Below are 20,413 nucleotides of genomic sequence, written 5' to 3' on the forward strand. Positions count from 1 at the left end.
GATGTGCTTTTCTTTTTAATTCCCAATCCACAAGCACCAGCTTCTGGGGTGTGATTTATTTATTTTAGACAAGCCCTTCTAGAACACCTACTATATTAAAGTCACTGTGAAGAAAATCACTTTCTCTGGGAACTGGAGGGGTCCACATGGTGGAAAGGACTTCCTCTAAACAAAAACTACCTTGGGTAAATTTTAAATTATTACAGCACAAATAGATTTTAATTCTGGCCCCAGTGAGATCACCCTTTTTGTCTATCTATTTCTCTGTTTCTATCTTCTCTCTTTATTAGATCACTGAGAGCAAATGACTCTCTCTAGCTTCTAGTTAGCCCGCTGAATAGTGTGATTATGAGGAGTTATAAAAAGAATGGTGACTGTCGGTTCTCATTTAGTTAAGCAATGAGCAATGCTAATAGCAGGCAACAGTTTCAAAATCAGTGCCACTAAGAGTCTGAAGCAATAGTAAAAGCCAGCATCTATTTTGGGTAGATTCTGATTGAATCAAATGTTTGATGTAGACATTAGAAGAGGCAATTACATTTTGTTGCCATCTCAGAGAAGGGAGCTTGAGCAAAGGAACTCATTTCTTCCATTCATTCATTTCATCCTCTTGGTTTCATCTCTGCAAAATATACTAGCTTCATCTATTTCACACCACCCCTCTACCACCATCCTTGTCTAAATCACCACCATCTTTCCCTAGAACTCCATTCAGCTTCTACTCCAGTCTATCTACATTCCATTCTCCCTAGAAAAGCCAGAGTGATTTTATGAAATGTCAGTCAAGCATGACATGCCTTTTATAAAACTTTCCATTGCCTTCCCTTAGCATTTACAGTAAAATCCAAACACTGCATGGTTTGGCTTTGCCTGTATCTCAGACCACATCTCCTATTATGATTTACCATGTTCTAGCTGTTTTATGCTAACAGTACTGTTTATGTTTTACCAACTTACGCATGCCAAGAATCTCTGAATCTTCTGCAACCTTTATCAAGCCTTCAGTAAAGAACTCTGATTGCAAGAGAAACTGTTAAATCAGGACAGTAAAAAATTGATTACAATGTATATGTTACACTAAGCACTAAAAAACTAGAATTCAGAGGATGCCAAATTTTACCAGAGACCACCACCCAATTAATTATGAGTCAGTTTACCTAAGCTCTCTGAAGAAATGTTTGGTTGTTTTGAGGATGAGGGAAGGAGTTGGTTTTACTTATTTATTAAAAATATTAGTTAATAAGCCATATCCAATAAAGCAAACCTTGAAACCATGTATAAGAATTTAAATAGTTCTTTATGAAAAAGCATGCCGCATATAAATATCAGCTTGGATGAAGTAATCAAAAATCTAAAAATACTTTTATTGTAACTTACAACTCCCAAATTTCAAAGGACAGGCATGACCATCCATGGGGAAATCCACCAATCTCATGGGACATTCTGCACTTATGGTGAGTCTATGATGGAAGAAGGCAATTAAACAAAGTCAGCCCTTTCTTAAAAATAACTTTATAAATGCCTTAAAATGGTAAGAGAAGTAGGGAGGGAGGAAGGAAGGAAGAAAGAAGGAAAGATGGAAGAGAGAAGGAAAGAAGAAAGGAAGGAGAGAAAGAAAATGATTACCTCATTGTGTATAAAATAGTACCATTTCTCATAATTCTAAAAAGCTTATTTGGAGCTGTCATATTATGTGAGACAGATTTTTTTCCATTCCTGAAGAAAGTATCAGGGGTCCATACTTTTGTTACCATCATATTGTTCAATCTCAAAATTTCAATGGGGCCATCATATTTTAGTCTTTTGTCAATCCATGTTTGTCTAAAGAAGACATCCATTGTGTATTCCTAGGAAAAGTAGTTTGTAGCATATTGAAACCATAACTGAACTACACATAAATATCAGAAAAATGCATTAAATTCTGTCCACTGTCCCACTCATAAAAAATACTGCCCCAAATAAAAACTAAATTAATAAGAGCATAAATTATCCTAAATCAATGAAGCAAAAAGATTCTTAGCAATTAAACATGTTGTATCCATTTTGATACCTTAATCTTCTTCATTCATCAGATAACTTACCATACATATTAATCATTCAAGAATAATTACTATAATTTAATAAAACTGCCAGCAGCAAGTAATTACAGTTGCATTTTAATTTAGACCAGGTAGCAAAAGGAGTTAAAGTGTAACAAATTTCATTGCATAATTAATCATAAAATTGTGGCATTTCTGTAAGACAAAATAAAATATGAAAAATATGAGAAACTTTATGTTCCTCAAATTTATTAAGATAAGTCAAATAACCCAAGGATTTGTAATTATTAGGATCTTATGGTCAAGGACAGAAGTAAACCAGATTCTTTGCCATATAAGCTAAATTATTAAATTCATGAGGGCAAAACTGAATGGATGAATTTATCCTAAACTAGCACTTGGTGTGCTAAGCTTTTTAAGCATGAGAGAGCAGAAGGGAAGGAGAGACACAGAGAGAGAACACATATGCACTGCAACTGGGCCAACATCAAGAGTTGACATGGAAGTCTTTTAGACTAGAATATAGTTTTATGCCCAAAATAGTTACAATCTCTAATTTACTCATCTCAATGGTTTTCTAACAAGATGAAATTACACATAAGGTTGTTTTATGGGGACCAATAAAATAAGAAAGTTACTTTCTTTATTGAGTGACTCTAAACAAAAAATGCTCAAATTTTAAAGCTGAAGTGTAAATTCATTGTCTTACTCCTTAGAAACTTTTGACTCTAGCTTCATGTGATTGACAACAAAATAAGTATTAATTGCCTTCTTTTCTGTATATTTTCTTCAAATCTCAAAACTTACATTAAATTTCCCAAATACTTACCATTTCAACATCAGAAACAGGTCCAAAGCTAGTGACATATATGTCAGTTTTCACTTCAGTAACAGGACCTAGGAGATATGAAGTCAATAAGTGTGAAAAAATAATTACCAAGTTTGCAGGCTGGGTGGGTGAGATAATTAAAGAGTAAATAAAGATCTGATCTGTCATGTTTTTATAAGTGTCTTAAATTTTCAGTGAGATAATGCATCTCTATAAAAAAAAATGCAGGCAAAAGAATAATCAAAACAGGAAACTGTCTATCTTCAGTCAAGGAGAAACCCCAGTTACTTACCAGGAACCTGTATCTTCAAAGATATGTCACCCCTGGGCTCCATCAGATGGGCAGTTCAGAGACACAAAAGCTTTTAGCCTTTGTTTATTTTTATAGTCTATTATCTCATGGGTCTCTAACAAAGAAGTGAGCTATAAAAAAGAGGGACTGAGAACATGGGAGTGAGGAGGAAAACCATAATGGAAACATGGAATGTAACTTTGGAAACTGAGGTTGGCAGTAAATGACTTAAGCACAAAAATTATTCCTGTCACCTTTAATAACAAGTGGTCCATCCACTGGTGATTGGGATCAAAGACAAGTTCTCTTTCAAATCAGACCTATTCATGCTCTACCACTTACTAGCTGTTCAATCTTGGTCAAGTTACTTAGACTCTCAGTAACAGCAATAATACCTATCTGGAAACAGTTGATAGAAATCAGGTAAAATTGTTCATAGGAAATACTGAATATAGTGACTCGAGGTACTCATTAACTACTAGTTTCCCTTTGCTTCCATTAATGGCCACTACTGAGATTCTTTCCTATGTCTAAGTAAGGCTGGTTCATGAACAAGTATACGGCTGTGTTTGGTGGAAGAAAAAGGAGGGAACATCATGACAATGTGACACTCACAGATTTCAGAAAAGAGAGCATTCCTTCAATCTGGATTTGGCATGATGCTGCAAAATAAGGATTTCTGCAGTTAGTTCAAATCTGTCCCTAACACTTTGTACTTGTATGACCTTGGTCAAGTCATGTAGCCTTATCTGTAAAGGCTTTAATGATTTTTAACTGAGAGAATACATGTAAATCACCACTTCAGTCACTAGAACATAATGTGTTCATAATGAGAGCAATAAATATATATAATACAGCATTTTATTACTAATGAAAATATAAAAATCATTGCCCTCTTGAACATCATTTCTTAAATGAATGGTTTATAACACTTTCACTGTATGGCCTGGGACTAGATTCACCAAACTGGAGAGAATAACATCTGCTGCAAGGTGAAATATTTCCCTTGGATATCATTTGGACCATTAGATTTAAGAAAAAATAAAAAAAGACAAAGAACAGTTGATATACTTAATGGCCTAGGAGAAATTACCCCACTTTCTTTTTTTTTTTTTTTTTTTTTTTTTTTTTGCATAGGCAGATACTGGGAATCGAATCTGGGCCTCTGCCATGGCAGGTGAGAATTCTGCCGCTGAGCCACTATTGCAACACCCTCAAATAATTTTTGAAGCACCTTGCAAAAAATATTAAAAAGCAGAAAACACCACGTCACTTCAAGTCAGGTCAAGGGGAGAACAATTAAGGCTGGGTTTGTCCTGACAACTGGACTACTTGACAAGATTGCTGAGAAATAAAAGTTACCTTGAGATTAGTTTAGAGCAGTGATTCACAAAGTTTTCTCTTCATCAGAATCACCTGTAGGGCTTGCTAAAGTACAGATTTTTGAACTCTGCCCCCAGATTTGCTCATTCAGTAGGTTTAAGGTAGAGCCTAACAATTTGCCTTTCTAACAAGTAGCTAGATGATACTGTTCACTTTTCTTTAGTTTATAGATAGTGTACATCTGTCTAGAATAGTATTTCCCAAACTCTGCCCTATAGAATATTAATATCATAGTGTTCCACAAGAATAAGGGAAGTTTGGGGGGGGGGATTAGGATAATAGTATTTTCCCTTGGAAATTTATTTTAAGGTGTATGTTTGCTAATTTTTGTAATTATAATGATTTCATGATTATAATGGACATTTTCAAATTCTTATATAACATGCCACTTTTTCAACAGTTCTTAAAAAATGTTTTTGTGTTCAGAATTATAACCTCAACATTTGTTTATGTTATTATTCAGTATTTAACTTACATGCTTATATAGATAAAATAGTCTGGCATTTCTTGAACTAATTAAATTTTAGCCATTTTTTTTTCCTGTCTTATCCAAGTGTCCACTGTATTAATATAGGCTATAATTACTTTTAAGTAAAGGAAATATTTTGACACAAAAGGCGATCTGGTGATCAGGGCCTGTATCAGAGATAGGGTTTGCCAATTTGAGACAGGGGATCTGGTTGAACTATGGGGGAAGAGTCCATTTGCGATTCGCACAGATCCCATTCCATGATCATAGAAGAGCTTTGGATGAAACGTGCCTAAGTGCCTCTGAACATACATAGGTCACGCCTGGACTTCTCCAAGCATAATCAGAGAGTGAAAAAAGTGAATCTGTCTCTGTGCATATTCAGGAGTTACTTGGGAAAAGGAAGGCCCTGAAAAAGTCACAAAGACAAACATTATCTTTAAGAATGATGAGTTAGCATAAAAGCATCATTTGCTAGAATTAACAGGATATTTGCCCATTTGGGGATAATGTTATTTTAACATAGACACTAAAAAGAAGAATCAAGAAAATATAGCTGTGACCAAAAAAAAAATCAAATTTTAAAAACATGTTTCCTTTAAGTATTTTATATTTTAAGCATCATATACATGAGCTACCAACGATTTGTAGTCTTCATTATTTGAACAGATTCTGAACCTGTTAAATTCAAATCTAATTGAGATTGCACTATAGACAAAGCCAAACAGAAATGTTTGGTGCAGAGTTTTCCAAAGGAACAATTACATGGAGAAACAAATCATAAAGTTTAAGTATACTATAACCCATTCTTAAAAGTCCATAATACTCATCCAAATATTAAGTTATCTAAGTAAAGAAATCTATGATTCTATTTATTTTTAACTAGAACCCCAAATTTACTGGACCACAGAAGCTCTTTGCACATAATACCCATTAGCCTCTCACCAAACTACTGATATAGAGAAAAGTGCACTGAAATAGGAATCAAGGATTTTTAGACCTACATCACTAATTGACTATCTGACCTTAATGGAAAAAATATAAGTAACAGCATAGTTAAACTTTAGCCCTAAAGATCAGTCCATTTCTAAGTTTCTTGTGACATCAAGAATTGACTGATAGAGGGGTGTAAACCTCCCTGGCAACACGGGTCAGAAATCCCAGGATGAGACGGGACCCAGAATCAAGGGATTGAGGAAACTTTCTCAACCAAAGGGGGAAGAGAGAAATGAGACAAAATAAAGTGTCGGTGACTGAAAGATTTCAAACAGAGTCCAGACGTTATCCTGGAGGTTATTCTTATGCACTATAGATATCCCCTTTTTAGTTTCTCATATTAGAGTGGCTAGAGGGAAGTAACTGAAACTGTGGAGCTGTGTTCCAGCAGCCTTGATTCTTGAAGAGAACTGTATAATGACATAACTTTTACAATGTGAATGTGTGACTGTAAAAACCTGGTGTCTAATGTTCCTTCAATCTATAGTATGGACAGATGAGTAAAAAATAAGGATAAAAAAATAAACAAATAATAAGGGGAACAAAGGTTAAAATCAATTGGGCAGATGGAAATACTAGCACTCAATGAGAGGGAGGGGTAAGGGGTACCGTGTGTATGAGCTTCTTCTTCCTTCTTTTTTATTTCTTTTTCTGGAGTGATGTAAATGTTCAAAAAAATAATCATGGTGGTGAATACACAACTATGTGATGATATTGTGAGGCATTGATTGTACACCATGTATGGAATGTCTGTATGTTAAGAATGTTTTGTATGTTCTTATGCTGCTTTATTAATTAAAAATATTTTTTTAAGAAAAAGAATTGACTGACAGTACTTGGTTGTTTATAAAATACCAATTTTTTCTATTAAGAGAGAAGTTTTGTTAATATCCCTAACCTGTGATAAGCTCATCAAAATAAATACAGATGATAGATTAGGTAAATAGATGATGATAGATGTGTGCATTTCACATTTCCATGAATAAACTGAACATGGCTTTCAAAATACATTTTAATCAATCTTTCTATTGTCCTCATATTTTGCTCTGTGACTAAAGGCGTTCTACCTTCCCAGACTTAATGGAAAACTAATCGGAGTTAGATTTGTGTACAATGGACTAGGCCTATATTACTCTTTAGGTTGGGAGATTTGCTTAACTTACAAAAGTAGATGTATATAAAGATTATCTCAGGCACAATGAAGAAGTTTGACACAGTAAAACAAGATGAACAAAATTCCAAAGTATTTTGGAAAGCATAGAGAATATGAAGCACAACAGATTAATACCCAATTCTGATGCAATCCTTAGAGCTTTGCCAATTTCAAAGTGCCTTTATGTAAAATGACCCACTTAATCATTACCACCCTCCTGTGAAGTAGGCAGTATAGTGCCACTTTTATAAATTAAGAAATCAAGACTCAGGGCAGTTACATGGCATCCCAGTTATGTGAACAGTAAATGGCAAAGACACAAATAGAACCTAGGTCTTAATCTATTTCCAGCAACCTTCACCCAGTATATAATGGTTATAAAGTCTCACACAGACTGGACAGAAGTTTTTGTAAGCACATTCCATTCTCCAAACAAATTAAAAATGTACTCTTTCTCTCCTCAGCATTTCCAGGTTAATGGTTGGAAATCATCAATGCAGTCCCTGATTTATAAGTCTTCAACTGCTATTTGGCAGAATCCTATGAAAGATGCATGTCCACCAAATAATAAATTCTTACATGCGAGTTGAATGATGTGAATTAGTGTGCTCAATAAAAGATTAAAAATAATAGTCTTTAATGCTTCTCCTCACTCTATTGCCATTACGCAATTTATATACTTTAGCTTTTTTCTTTGGATTGGGATTTTTTTCTAACCACAAGGTCAAATTTATGACCCCCAAAATGAAGCTTTTTTGGTTGGCAAATAGTTGGTGAATTGGAGGACTTGCTGGGTGTTGGGCTTTTAACACATATTTAATCACCATAATAATAAATAATAATGGCTTTTACTATGTGATTCATAACCTTGGTGTGATTTTGGCTGGGTATATTTAAAAAGTGGCTAATTAACTCCCAAGTAAATTTTCTCTTATAATAGTTCATTAATTTGGATGAAATGAATCCCAAATTCTCAAGACATCTTATCTATCAAAAGCTTTTTTATCACTATTTATTATTAGTTTTTTAATCTAAACTATCATATAAGTACCTCAATTCCATGCTCCCTTTCACCTGCTCTAAACTAGGTGATTAAATAGACATTTTCTTCAAACTTTAATATTATTTTGAACTGAGTTTACCAGTTCAAAACTTCATCTAAACAAATCAAATTCAAGAGCCCTATCAAGCACTTTGATAAAATGTATACAACCAGTTTAAGTATATTTAACTCCTTGAAGCATAAATAGGAATTTTTCTATCCTAATAAATGTCAACCCTTTCTCTCCTGCTAGGTGTTGAAATTCCACCTTAAAGACATTTCAGTCTGATTATATAACTTCAGTTCTTTTACTTTCATTTTTATAATAAAATGTAAAATGTTCATTTTAATATGCCAATTTTTAAAAAATATATGGTTTTCTTTTTCCCCCAGGACAGGCAAAACTTGTAGATTCAATAATTTGGACAAGGGTGGGGGAAGATTAGCCTTTCACTCACCCGTTTTCCAGCTCTGCAGCTCTGAACTCTAAGTTCTCTCTGAATGTACTCATATAGGGAGGGAGCAGGGAGAAGAGACAGACGGGGAGAACCATACCTTCAGCGCTCATGACAAGATTCTGTGATTTGCTTTCTGTTACTCATCATGGCTGGTCTGGTCATTTTATAACAACTTCTGAGGATAATTCATGGCCCAACAGGGATTGCTGATGAAGAACTCAGTCTGAAATAGCTCCCAGAGGCCTTGGTAATGAAAACCCAGCTCTGTCAACACCCAAGCTGGTAGCTGCAGGTTAGATTCTTTAATAGGAGGTCCTTGCTCCTCCTTTAAGTAATCCCAGTCAATTCAGAAGCCTTAGATCTCACTGTTTCCTAAGGTACCAATACTGAGAATAGTGGATACATGAAGATCCATCCTCTAGAAATCATCAAGAATTAAATTCCTGGAAGCTAGCTTTGCCCATACCTTGCCAGACTCCCCATACCTGGGCAAGTCCCTCAACCATGGAATATGTCCCTGTTCTGTTTTCTTAGGCACCCTCAAAACTTTCATTTCAAATTATTTTGAAATGAAAATAACACAGGAAAGGAAAGCAGTGCAATGATTTCTCCACTCTCTAAAAATGAAAAAAAAAAAGGAAATAACCTTTTTGGGAACGAAACACTCACCCAAAAGGATATTCTCTATTTCTCAGTTTTTTTTTTCCTAACTCTCCTAGTTAAGACCATCAAAGTAGTTTGGTATCCCTAGCACTTAAGGACAGGGTATGCTCATATCCTGGGCTTCTACCACCATCCTAGAGAATTTACTAACTTTGTTCTCAGTGGGCTTGCAAGTCTGTAATCTCCAGGGGCAGGAAATATCTTAATACATCCTTTCAATCTACACAATGCCATTATATAACACGTAGTTTTTCAGCAACTGGAAGATCTTACATTTACACTGAGCTATTTAGTGTTTACTTTTAAGAAACCAAATTGTAAGTTGCTTGTAAAATGGCTATCTAGAAATTACATAAAGAAATATATGCTGGAAACTTGCAAGTATAAAACAGTGACATTTGACATGCAAATAAAATGCTATTATTCCAGCAAACACAAACATTTGTAATGCTTCCCAAAAATAAATGTAGATAGAATTATGGTTGCTAAGAATGACACTTAAAGATTTTAGTGTCCTGAGATATCACTGCGGACAAGTATTAATTGCTAAAAAATGGTAATTGCTAAAATTAGTACATAAGAATATTGGGTACAGTAAACTCACAGAAAACCAAATAACAAATTACAATCCAGAGGAACAAAAAATGCTGTTAACAAGGCTTTACATATACATTTGTAAAAATGTAATGGAAAGGCTTCAGTGAGAGGATGGTCTGGCACTGAACATGTGCTTCAGAGTTATGGCAATTTCTAGCTCAGATTAATTTTCATAATACTGAATTCTCCTCAAGTTATTATTGAAAATTTCTCTCAACCACTTCTAACTAATCTCACATGTACAGTCTATTAAGTTTTTAATGCAATAGAATAAAAAAAGGAAGGAAACATGTTGAGAATTTATGACTGTGACAGAAAATGCTCTTTGAGACTGAGTGAGATTCTAAACACATGATTGGCAAAGGGATTTCATTTTGTCACTCACTCAACAAACATTTATTAATGAGCACCTGCTGTGTGCCAGGTTCCATTACTTGGTACTGGCACTCCAGTGATAAACAAGACTCACAAGTCCCCCGCTTCAAAGAGTTAACATACTTTTTTTTTGGTGGGGGGGAGGAGTCAGAGTATAAATAGTAAATAAAGAAATTAAATGACAGAATGCAATCACTCCTAAGAAGAAACAAAATAGGCAAAGCAATGACTGTTAAAACAAGACCTGGAGAATGAGTTTGAGCCTTCGGGGGGTGGCTAGGAGAATTGCATTCCAGGCAGAACTGCAAATGGAAAGGACTAGAGGTAGGGGAAGAGCTTAATGGGTCCAGGGACTAGAAAAGGGCGAATGTGGTTGGAGCAAAACAAGGGAGAAAGAGGATGATAAGAAATGAGAACCCCACAAAGAGAGTAAAAATCAAGCTACAGTGGGCAGAATACCTACTCCCAAGCCCATATTCTGAAAAATAACATATTTTAAGTAATATATTTAGAATATATGTTAAGGTGACAGCTGTTAGAACTATGTGGAGGAGAACTTGTAGAAATCACAGTGAAAGATGGGAAAATGCATAGAGGTATCACTTTTCCTATGCTCCACCCCTGGGTTTTTTTCCTCTCATATTCAGTCCAGCTCTGCCTCTGCATGTATGAGTGGTAAGAAGCTTGGCTTTATCCCATAATTACTGGGAGGCCACCAAGGGTTTGAAGTAAGGAAATTATGTGATCTGAATTATATTTTTAATAAACAACCTTAGCAGCCGTCTAGACAATGGACAATAAATGATAGGGAGGCAACAGTAGAAGAAGGGTTCTTATACTAGTTCAGTCGACAGATGATGGTGGCCTGGACTAGACATTGATCAGTTGGGATGGCATGGATACAGATCAAGTGGCATGGATTTATATAGCTATTCCATGGGGGAATGGAATTAAAAAAAAATAAACAGATACTCGATTCCTGGAACCTGCATAAGCCAAAAAAAAAAAAAAAAAAAACCACAGATAATAATGACTATTACTGAAGGCCTACTTTAGCACAGGTAGGATAGTAAGATCTTCCCAAATGTTATTTCATTTAATCCTCACAACACCCTCCAAAGGAACTATTGTCATCAGAATTTTTATGGATCTACAAACAGAGATTAAATATTCTACACCAGAGCCAGAATTCTAACCCCCTTCTATTGCTCTCCAAAATGCGTTTTAGTTTTTGCACACTATATTACATCCTAAAATAACAAATTTATAGCGATTTATTAAGCAAATGTGCAATTCATGTCTATCACAATTTACAACATAACTATATCTCCTATTTTGTTCATGAGTAGTTTCTACACTCTGTTCCTGTGGCATTTCTTATACCATTACACTTCACTCTGATTACAGCATGTTTGGCTCTCTCTCTCCTTGAGAGCAAAGACAACATCTTAACACCCTTTGTAGTTCCAAACTAGCAAAATCCTTTGCACAGACTAGGTGGTGAATAACTATGCATTTGATTGTGCTCCTCTAATAATCTCTGGTAACCATTAAAAAAAAAAAAAAACTTCCCAAAGGAAATTACTGGAATTCATTTGCTTTATCAGTTAAACTAAAAATATTTCCTAACTAAAGCAGAAACCATGTCTTATTTATATTTATATCCTCTTCCAGAACCAATGACCAGTTTTAAATGTAATAAGTTTCCGATAAATCAGCTTTCAATGAATAATGGTTGCTATGTGATTAAGAATAATTCTTAGAGATGCTTCCTCTGATGCCGCTGTTTAAGATGTTCAAATCAACCATGCTAACAGTATAATTACATAGAAACCAAATAATTTTAAGCTTGGAAGAGTTTCTATTAATAATTTTTAATGCATTTGTTTAACGTTAAAGACTTATTTTATTTTAAAATCCGATTTCTTTCATAATAAGGAAATGGTTACTAATCCCTAAAGAACTGTAAATAATTCTTAAGGCAAACAAAGTGATCTTCAACAGTCTTTCAAAGAAAGAGCCATGATCACAAAATCAAATTCAGGCCAATGCGCTTATATAATTAATTATGCTAATTTGCTTGAAAAGTGGAAAGACCAATGATGTATGAGAATATCTACCACTGTTTTACTTTAGCAGTGTACAACTGATAAAAGGACATCACTTTTTAATTTCTTTTCCAAGTTCAGTGTCCAATTTTCCGTCACACCAGGAAGAGACCTAAAATGGGTTTACTGAAGTTGAAACTAGTAAATCCTTGTTCCCCATATTGCTTCCATAGATATAATTTAAAGAAACATTTCCAGTTTTTATCCCCTAAATCTGTGCATCCAGCTACATATTTCAAAACACTATTGATGTGTTGCCAAAAATCAAGGGATTTAAAGCATTCAAGAAGTACAACAAGGATACTTTGTAAAATATTTAAAGAAATCTCTAATCATTTGCCCTTTACAAAATATAGAGATATCAACTTTCCTAATAATTAGAACAACAGATATCCATTGATACTACTGACAAAGTAGAAAATATTATAAGGTTCCAGAAGGTTCTATTACTTAGATAACATTAAATATCAGTGCTTATTGTGTCTTTTGATCCTTTATCAATCCAGGTCTGCTTTATAAACAAAATCCTCAAATTGGTAAGAAAAGCATAAACAACCTAATGAAATATGGGCAAAGGATGTAATCAAAACCCACAGAAGGAAAATCCTTGTGGTCAATGAAGAGTTGAATAAATGGTCAACAACATAAGTATTAAGAAAAATGAAAATCATTTCACAGTCAAATATCACTTCATGTATTTTGCTGGCAATACATACACACACAACGCACACACATATAGCAACTGTTACACAGAATGTGGATGCTGGGTCTCATATCCCATGTAGCTGGGAATTTGTGAAACCACTACTGAAAACGGTTAGGCATTATATTATCAAGTTGAGATTCACTTAAATCCATTCCAGGATATATATTCAAAATCTTGCACATTTACAGCAGGAAATTTGGGCCAGAATATTCATAGCAACACAATCTTGGAAACAAGAAAAATGCCTGCCAACAGAACCGATGAATAAGCTGATTCCCGTGCAATGGGATTATCACACACAAGTCAAAATGAATGATCTACAGCAATATGCAACAATAAGAATGAATCTTAGCAAGATAAAATTAACTAAAAAGAGTTTCGAACGATTATATAAAAAGCAAGTTAAAAATTTTAAATATACTTTAAAAGTGGAAGATCAGATAAAATAAAATTCAAACAAAAATCAATGAAATAATTTGAAAAGGATCCAGTATGGTGATTACTTTGGGTGGGGAATACAAGAAAATGGGATGATGCTATAAACTGAATTGTGTCCTCCAAAAAATATGTCTAAGTCCGAATGTCAGGTCCCATGCATGTGACCTCATTTGGAAATAGGATCATTAAAGAGGCATTAGTTAAGATCATGCTAAACTGCATAGGGGGAGAGGTGCTTTATCCAATTATGACTGGCTTCTTTATAAGGGGAGAATGGAGCACACGCAAGTAGAGAGGAAAATGCCATGTGATAACTAAAGCAGAGCTCCACGAACTTCCAGCAAGCCACCACAAGAAGCCAATAAAGGCAGGAGGCAGATTCTTTCCTATAGACTTCAGAGGACTCCTGACTCTTCCAACACTTTGATTTTGGACTTCTAACCTCCTGAACTTAAGACAATAAATTTCTGTTGTTTTAAACAACCCAATTTGTGGTACTTTGTTACAGCAGACTTAGCAAACTAAGACAGATGCAGAAGAACACATAGCAGAATAAAAGTTGTTTTCAAGGACCTAGTCTTTGTGCTGGCTGATGGTGTAACTGGTGTTTGTTACATTATAATAAATGAATGAATCAATGGATAGATGCATGAAAAGAAGGCTATAAATGGACCAATAATGAAAATGTGTTACGAATGCAGGATCATTAAACCAGAATCCAATTCTATGCACATGAGGTTTATTAACTAATTAACTAAATTTTAGAGAATGAAAGAGCTATTTGTTTAATCATATACAGAGGTAAGCTGATATATTTTTCATGTAGAAGAAATCTAACAACCCAATGAAGTATTATCTAAATATCCACCAAGTCACTAATATCCTCTACCTAGAGTTTAAAGTTTAGGAAAAGCATTTTGCTACCCTTGCAGTAAACAAATGTAAATATGTAATAACACCAATACATGTATTTTGTCAAATTGAGAGCATAAGAAAATAAATTTTGCATATTGAATCTTATTCTCTCTTGTCTTCTTAATTACTTCTTTCTTTCACTTATCATTTCCCTTCATTTCAATATTATATTATCCTCTACCAGATTATTCTCATTAGTAAACAAACGTGTTACAGCATTTGTAATCTTAAAATACAGCAACAACCTCCCACTTTCTCTTCCCCCTTTTATATCTGAACTTCTCAAGGGAAAAAAATCTATACACATTGCCTCCAATTCTTCCCTTCGTATTCACTTCATCATCTCTTATATCTGGTTCTCATTCCCAGAACCCACCAAACTTGCTTCTGTCAATACCATCAACTTTTCCCTTTCTACAGCATTATTGCCATCAGCTTTTAAGACATATTCTTTTTTTCTTTCATTTTTTTAAAAAGCTCTCGAGTCTACTTCTCCCTCTATCTACCATTCCATTTCTTGATTTCCCTTCACATGTGGCCAGAAACATACACCTCACATTCTCTCTTGAATTTACCCAGATTTTCACACCCACCATGCCACAAAAGTAGCTATTAACCAAAATCACTGAAGGTATAGGCACTGATAAATCTAGTGGTCAATTTTATGTTCCTATCTTACTTGATCTGTCAGCAGCATTTGACATATGTGATCAATCCCTCCTCCTCTTTGAAACACGTTTCTTTACTTAATATCAAGCACATGTACTCTCGGTTTTTCTCCTATCTCACAGACACACCTCAGTCTTTCTGGGATTAAAATGCCTCCTCATTCCTCCTCCTCTCTTAGTGTTGGAGGTTTTGGAGCTCAATATTTGTGGCTCATCTTTATTTCCCTTAATTGCCTGGTAACCTTAGTTTTATAGCTTTAAATACTATTTATAGAGATATACCCTTCTACTCTGGATTCTAGGCACAATTGACTTGATAGAAAATAGGCAGCTAAAACTTAATACATCCACAAAATTTTTCATCCACATCTTTAATCTGCTTCTGCCAGGCTTGGCAACTCCTTTTTCTAGGTGTTCAAGTAAAAAAACTTTGGAGTCATTTTGACACCTCTTTTTCTCTCACATCCCACATTTTAGCTGTCATCTTTTGACTCGGGCTTCAAATTATATTCAGAAACCATCCATTTCTTACAACTTTACAAACTTCCTTGCCACCAACTTGGACAAAGTCTCCATCATCTCTAGCTTAGTTGTTGTGAAAACTCCTCTGCACCTGCCCTGGACTCCCTGTTCTTAATACAGCAGCCAGACTGATCCTTCTAAAATTAGTCAGTTCATGTATTGTCCTTGCTGAAATCCCTCCAATTACTTCTGACATCACTTAGAGTGGAAGCAAAGTCCCTAGACTTCAAAGCTTTCTGCAATCTCATTTTTTTATCCCACCGACCCCTTCTTACTCCTTTGTTCCATCAAACTGTACTGCAGCCACACTGACCGTCCTGCTGGGCATATTTGTACTTAGAGCTCCTTCAAACCAGAAAACCCCACCCCATGTATAATTTAATCGCTTATGTAACTGGGATCACTGCTCAAACATCCCTTTCTCAATAAAGTCTTCCCTAACTACCCTGTTAAATGCAACTTCCTTTATATTATTCTATAGCAATTATAGACAGCTGACACTTCCTATTTTACTTATGTTGCTATTTTCTGTCTCATCCACTAGAATGTCAACTCTTGAGGGCAGGAACTTTTGTCTTTTTGTTCACTAAAGTATCCCCAGTACCACTCCCACTCCCTAGAACAGGGCCTGACACATATTAGATGATTAATGATGATTTGATGAAAAATCATCATTAAATGAAAAATAATTACACGAAATCTCTCTGTGGCCAGTTTTATTTAGTATCTCGCCTCATCCTTTCTCCATTCTCTTGGCTTCTGTGACTTCACTCTCCTCACTGACCTCTTTTCTTAGCATCTACTCTTTCTCATTCTCCTTTGAATGAGAAACATTTGCCTTCTTCAAATGTTGATGTCCCTCCAGGCTTGGTACTGGGTTTTCTTTTCTCTCACTCTGCTCCTCTTTAGACATCTACTCCAGTTTTATGTTAGTCTCCCGCATATCTCCACACAGATCTCCCCTCTGGGCTGCAGACAGTAAAACCACTAGGATGCAGCCCATTCTCAACTTGCCACAACAGGAACTCTTGATTCCCACCCTTCTCTGTGTCCCTTCTCCAGTCCCCCCAACTTTAAATAATGCCATCCTCTTCTCAGTTTTCTCAAAATAGAAATCTAGGAATCATTTTATTTTTACTTCTTCTTTTCCTTTACCACCCATATCCAAATCATCACTAATTCTTCATTAAATTAAACCTCCAAAATATATTTCAATTTTTATCCACTTATCCATTTAATTTTACTAGTCCCACCTCCTTTTCTAAGCCTTTCTTTCATAGCAGCTAGAGGGATCACATTCCAACCTAAGTCAGGTCATGCCATCTCACCACTTAAGGAACTCCAGTGACATCCAGTTTCACTGAGAATAATCTAAACTCTTTGTAGAATCCCCAAAGACCCTGCCTGCCTGTGCCTACTTTCTCAACTTAATCCTATGAGATTTTTCCTCTTGCTTTCTGGATACAGGTACACTGCAATTCTTCCAATGACCTAATCACTTTAGTACTTCTGCACTTACTTTTTTTCCTGCATGAAAATACTTTTTCTTCTATTCTTTCAAAAGTAGAAGAAAGCCTGACACCTTTAGGTCGCAACTTTAAAGTTGTCCTTGACTACACTAGTTGAAATAGTTTGCTTACCCAATTTAATCTCTTATTTTAGCATGCTATTGGAAGCTCCAATAGCATTTTAGTGTAATTATTTTGTTGTTTCTTTGTTATTTTTACCTCTCTACAGTGCTTACCTGTAAAGTCCATGAAGGTCCATGTCTGATTCAGTTATATCCTTACAACCTAACATGGTTTCTGCAAAGTAGTTGGTTCTCTAGCCATGCTGAATGAATGGTTCAATAAATGAATGAATGAGTGTGACATATCAGAAAACAATGAAGCTACATTTTTTTATTGCTCCATGGACTTGAAATGTTCCTTCTTTTCATCTTTATATTTCAAAAATTACAACCTCGGTTGATCTTCAAGTAATAAAACTAGTACATGATACTTCATATTAATTTTTAGGTTGAGATCTAGGTAATTTGAAAACATTGCGAGGATGCTTTAATGCATGTGGTTAAAAATAATCTAAATTTACCTAGACGTAGAAATGTTCCATGTTTGCTTTTCCATTAAGAAATGCTATTGAAAGTTTGTAATAAAAGTTATTATTTCACTCCGTAAGGGGGAAATGTAGTTTTGCTTATTTCAATGACCTATTTAATTTAGCAACAAGAAGGCATGTTCAGGAAAATTTGACACTTGGAAAACAGAATAAGGCAAGAAGGCCTTAAAAGAGGTTGGAGCCAGCAATAGCCTGACTAAGAATTTGAAGACTTGGGGTGTGAGTTGCAGCCTTTTCAATTACCATCTGTAGGGTGCTTGGGCAATTCACTGAACCTTTCTCAGCATCTTCTCTAACAGAAGGATGATACCTGCCTTGTTTATCTCTTTGTGTTGATGTGATAATCCTATAATTATATATGAAAACATCTTCAAAATTATATAAGACTCCACTAATATGAAGTAACCTTGTAAAATTGGTTGGTAAGCAACCTTGTAAAATTGACCCTAATTCCCCTTTCCTGTTTTAGAGAAGTTATAGAAGATGATGCAGGGCAACGAGACACATTTGGAGTATTTATCATTCCCAAACAATGTGTCCTTAAAATATTGACAGGCATAAAAATCTATGCAAGCCTTTAATAAATAGAAAACAGTGAAAGGCAAACTTCCTAAACTAACTCCTGGTGGTTTATACCCTAGCTATGCATTTTTAAGAAGGTCTATAACAGTGTTACAAATGGATGAGAGTATGATGGTGTGATTTTCTAGCTCCTTTATAGAAGTGTTCACTTGCATGCCACTTCTAAACAGGTGCAAGCTACTTCAAAATGATAGCAGGCCAATTTGTCAGAAGCTGAAAGAACTATACTCCTTCAGAAGTTCCAATCCAGCTTCTCTCACCAGGCCTCCTTCCTTCCCTTCTCACCTTTTCCCCTTTTCCTCTCCAATGGGAGAATGTGGGACACAAGGGAGAGGAGATCCTGGAGGGATGAAAAGAAGAGAATCATTTCAGTTCCTTTTATTTCCCCATTGCAAGCTGTGCTGCTGAGTTAAAAATATGTAATTTAGTTTCCAAATCTATTTCAATCCTTGCCTGGCCTACTGAGCAATCACAAACCATCCAATTTCAGTTCAAATCTTTGCTTTTAGCTTTATTTTAAATGGAACACAGCAAAGTTGTATAAACAGATATAAAGTAAATGCTCCACAAAGAGTAGAGGGAAGATTAGAGGAGCCAGGAAGTAAATCCATATTTATAGCATATGGGACAAAATCTGAATTGTTTTTATTTTATTTTTAGAATGTCAAACTTTCCACAAAGTATAACATGTCAAGAACGGATCAAGACTGTGGCATCTAAGAGTGTGTGCTAATAAGTTTTCTTATTATTTTTAGTGGTGCACATTTATAACATCATGCAAATAGATTGCACATTTTCCACAGGTGAGAATTTCTATTTCTTTTCACATTTGGAATACTACACATTTACAGAGGTTGACCCACTTCTAAAAAATGAATTACATTTACCAAAAATATTTATGAGTAGAACCAAAAAAAAGTGCAAAGTTATACATTTTTAATGATTAATCATCTATTAAAACGACGCAATTCAATCCTGTTGCATAAAACTATGACAATATTCCCAGATAGGTAATGCGAACCACTTGGTAATAAAAGCACAATGATTAATAATGCCCTTGGGATATTTTAGCCATGCTGCAGTTAACTAAAATCCAGTAATGGTGTACATAGATTGACTTCACTCATTTTATGGTCTATACATTATGGGAAAAGACAGATGGCAAAAAGGTAAAAAGGATCCATCTATAATGGATCCAGCTGCATCCTAATCAACTGGAAGGACAGTATTTTAACTTTCAACATTTAATAACAAAACAATATACTTTTAGTTATAACTTTTCTCTTATATTCAAGCACTTCAATTCCCTAATGTATTTTTAAACTACATGCGATTTGTTACTTATTTTTTGCCCTTTACTTGAAATATCAAGTTTAAAATCTACATGGGCAAATAAATCCATTTTTGAATAATATAACACAACTTAAATTATATATTTATCTGAATCCTTCTCCATGAAACTATTTTTTGATCTAATTTCCAAGTCATGTACAAAAGATCACACATTGACAAATGATTCACTTCTGTAATGAAGTCTCTTTTCAGATTTGCATGAAAGCAGATGCAGTGCAGAGCAACCTGCTCCTGGAGAGGCAACATGGAAAGAATCAAGAGAATCTTTCATCCTTCTCATCCATCTTTACCAGTGTCAACCCACAGACTGAATTAATCCTTCAATGGCTTCCCATAACCTTATGAATTAAATGCAGAGAAAAATGGTCTGGAATTCAGAAGATCTGATCTCAGCCTATCACTATTCTTCAACATGTCCCTGTACAAATCACTTTTCCTTTCTAGTCCTCAGTACCTTCATCTGTTAAATTTAAAGAAAAAAAAGAGAGGCTAGATGGTTTTCAAAGGATCAGCCAGTTCCACTCTATCCAACTGTATTTTGTCTTCAATGATGCTTTCTCACCTGAGGACCCCCCCATCCAATCTAACAAGAGCAACTGTCTTCAGCCTGTAGGACCACATTCCTTCTGCACCATATCTAATGCTGTCCTCTATCATGAGAATGTCCTGCTCTCCACTTTTTTACTTGTCTCCCGTCCATCTCCTAT

The 20,413-nt window shown here is 35.1% G+C and overlaps 1 protein-coding gene across 1 annotated transcript in view; it reads right to left on the reverse strand.

Moving 5' to 3' along the window:
* GABRA4 (gamma-aminobutyric acid type A receptor subunit alpha4) overlaps positions 1 to 20,413 on the reverse strand; it is a 92,837-nt gene that overhangs the window by 70,364 nt on the left and 2,060 nt on the right. The window contains exons 3-5 of the mRNA XM_077137132.1: positions 2,869 to 2,936; positions 1,627 to 1,847; positions 1,378 to 1,460 (exon numbers count right to left, since the gene is read on the reverse strand). Of these exons, the coding sequence (XP_076993247.1) occupies positions 1,378 to 1,460; positions 1,627 to 1,847; positions 2,869 to 2,936 (372 nt within the window). The remainder of the gene's footprint in view (positions 1 to 1,377; positions 1,461 to 1,626; positions 1,848 to 2,868; positions 2,937 to 20,413) is intronic.

The sequence above is a fragment of the Tamandua tetradactyla genome, chromosome 19 (genome assembly GCF_023851605.1).
Source record: "Tamandua tetradactyla isolate mTamTet1 chromosome 19, mTamTet1.pri, whole genome shotgun sequence".
NCBI lineage: Eukaryota > Metazoa > Chordata > Mammalia > Pilosa > Myrmecophagidae > Tamandua > Tamandua tetradactyla.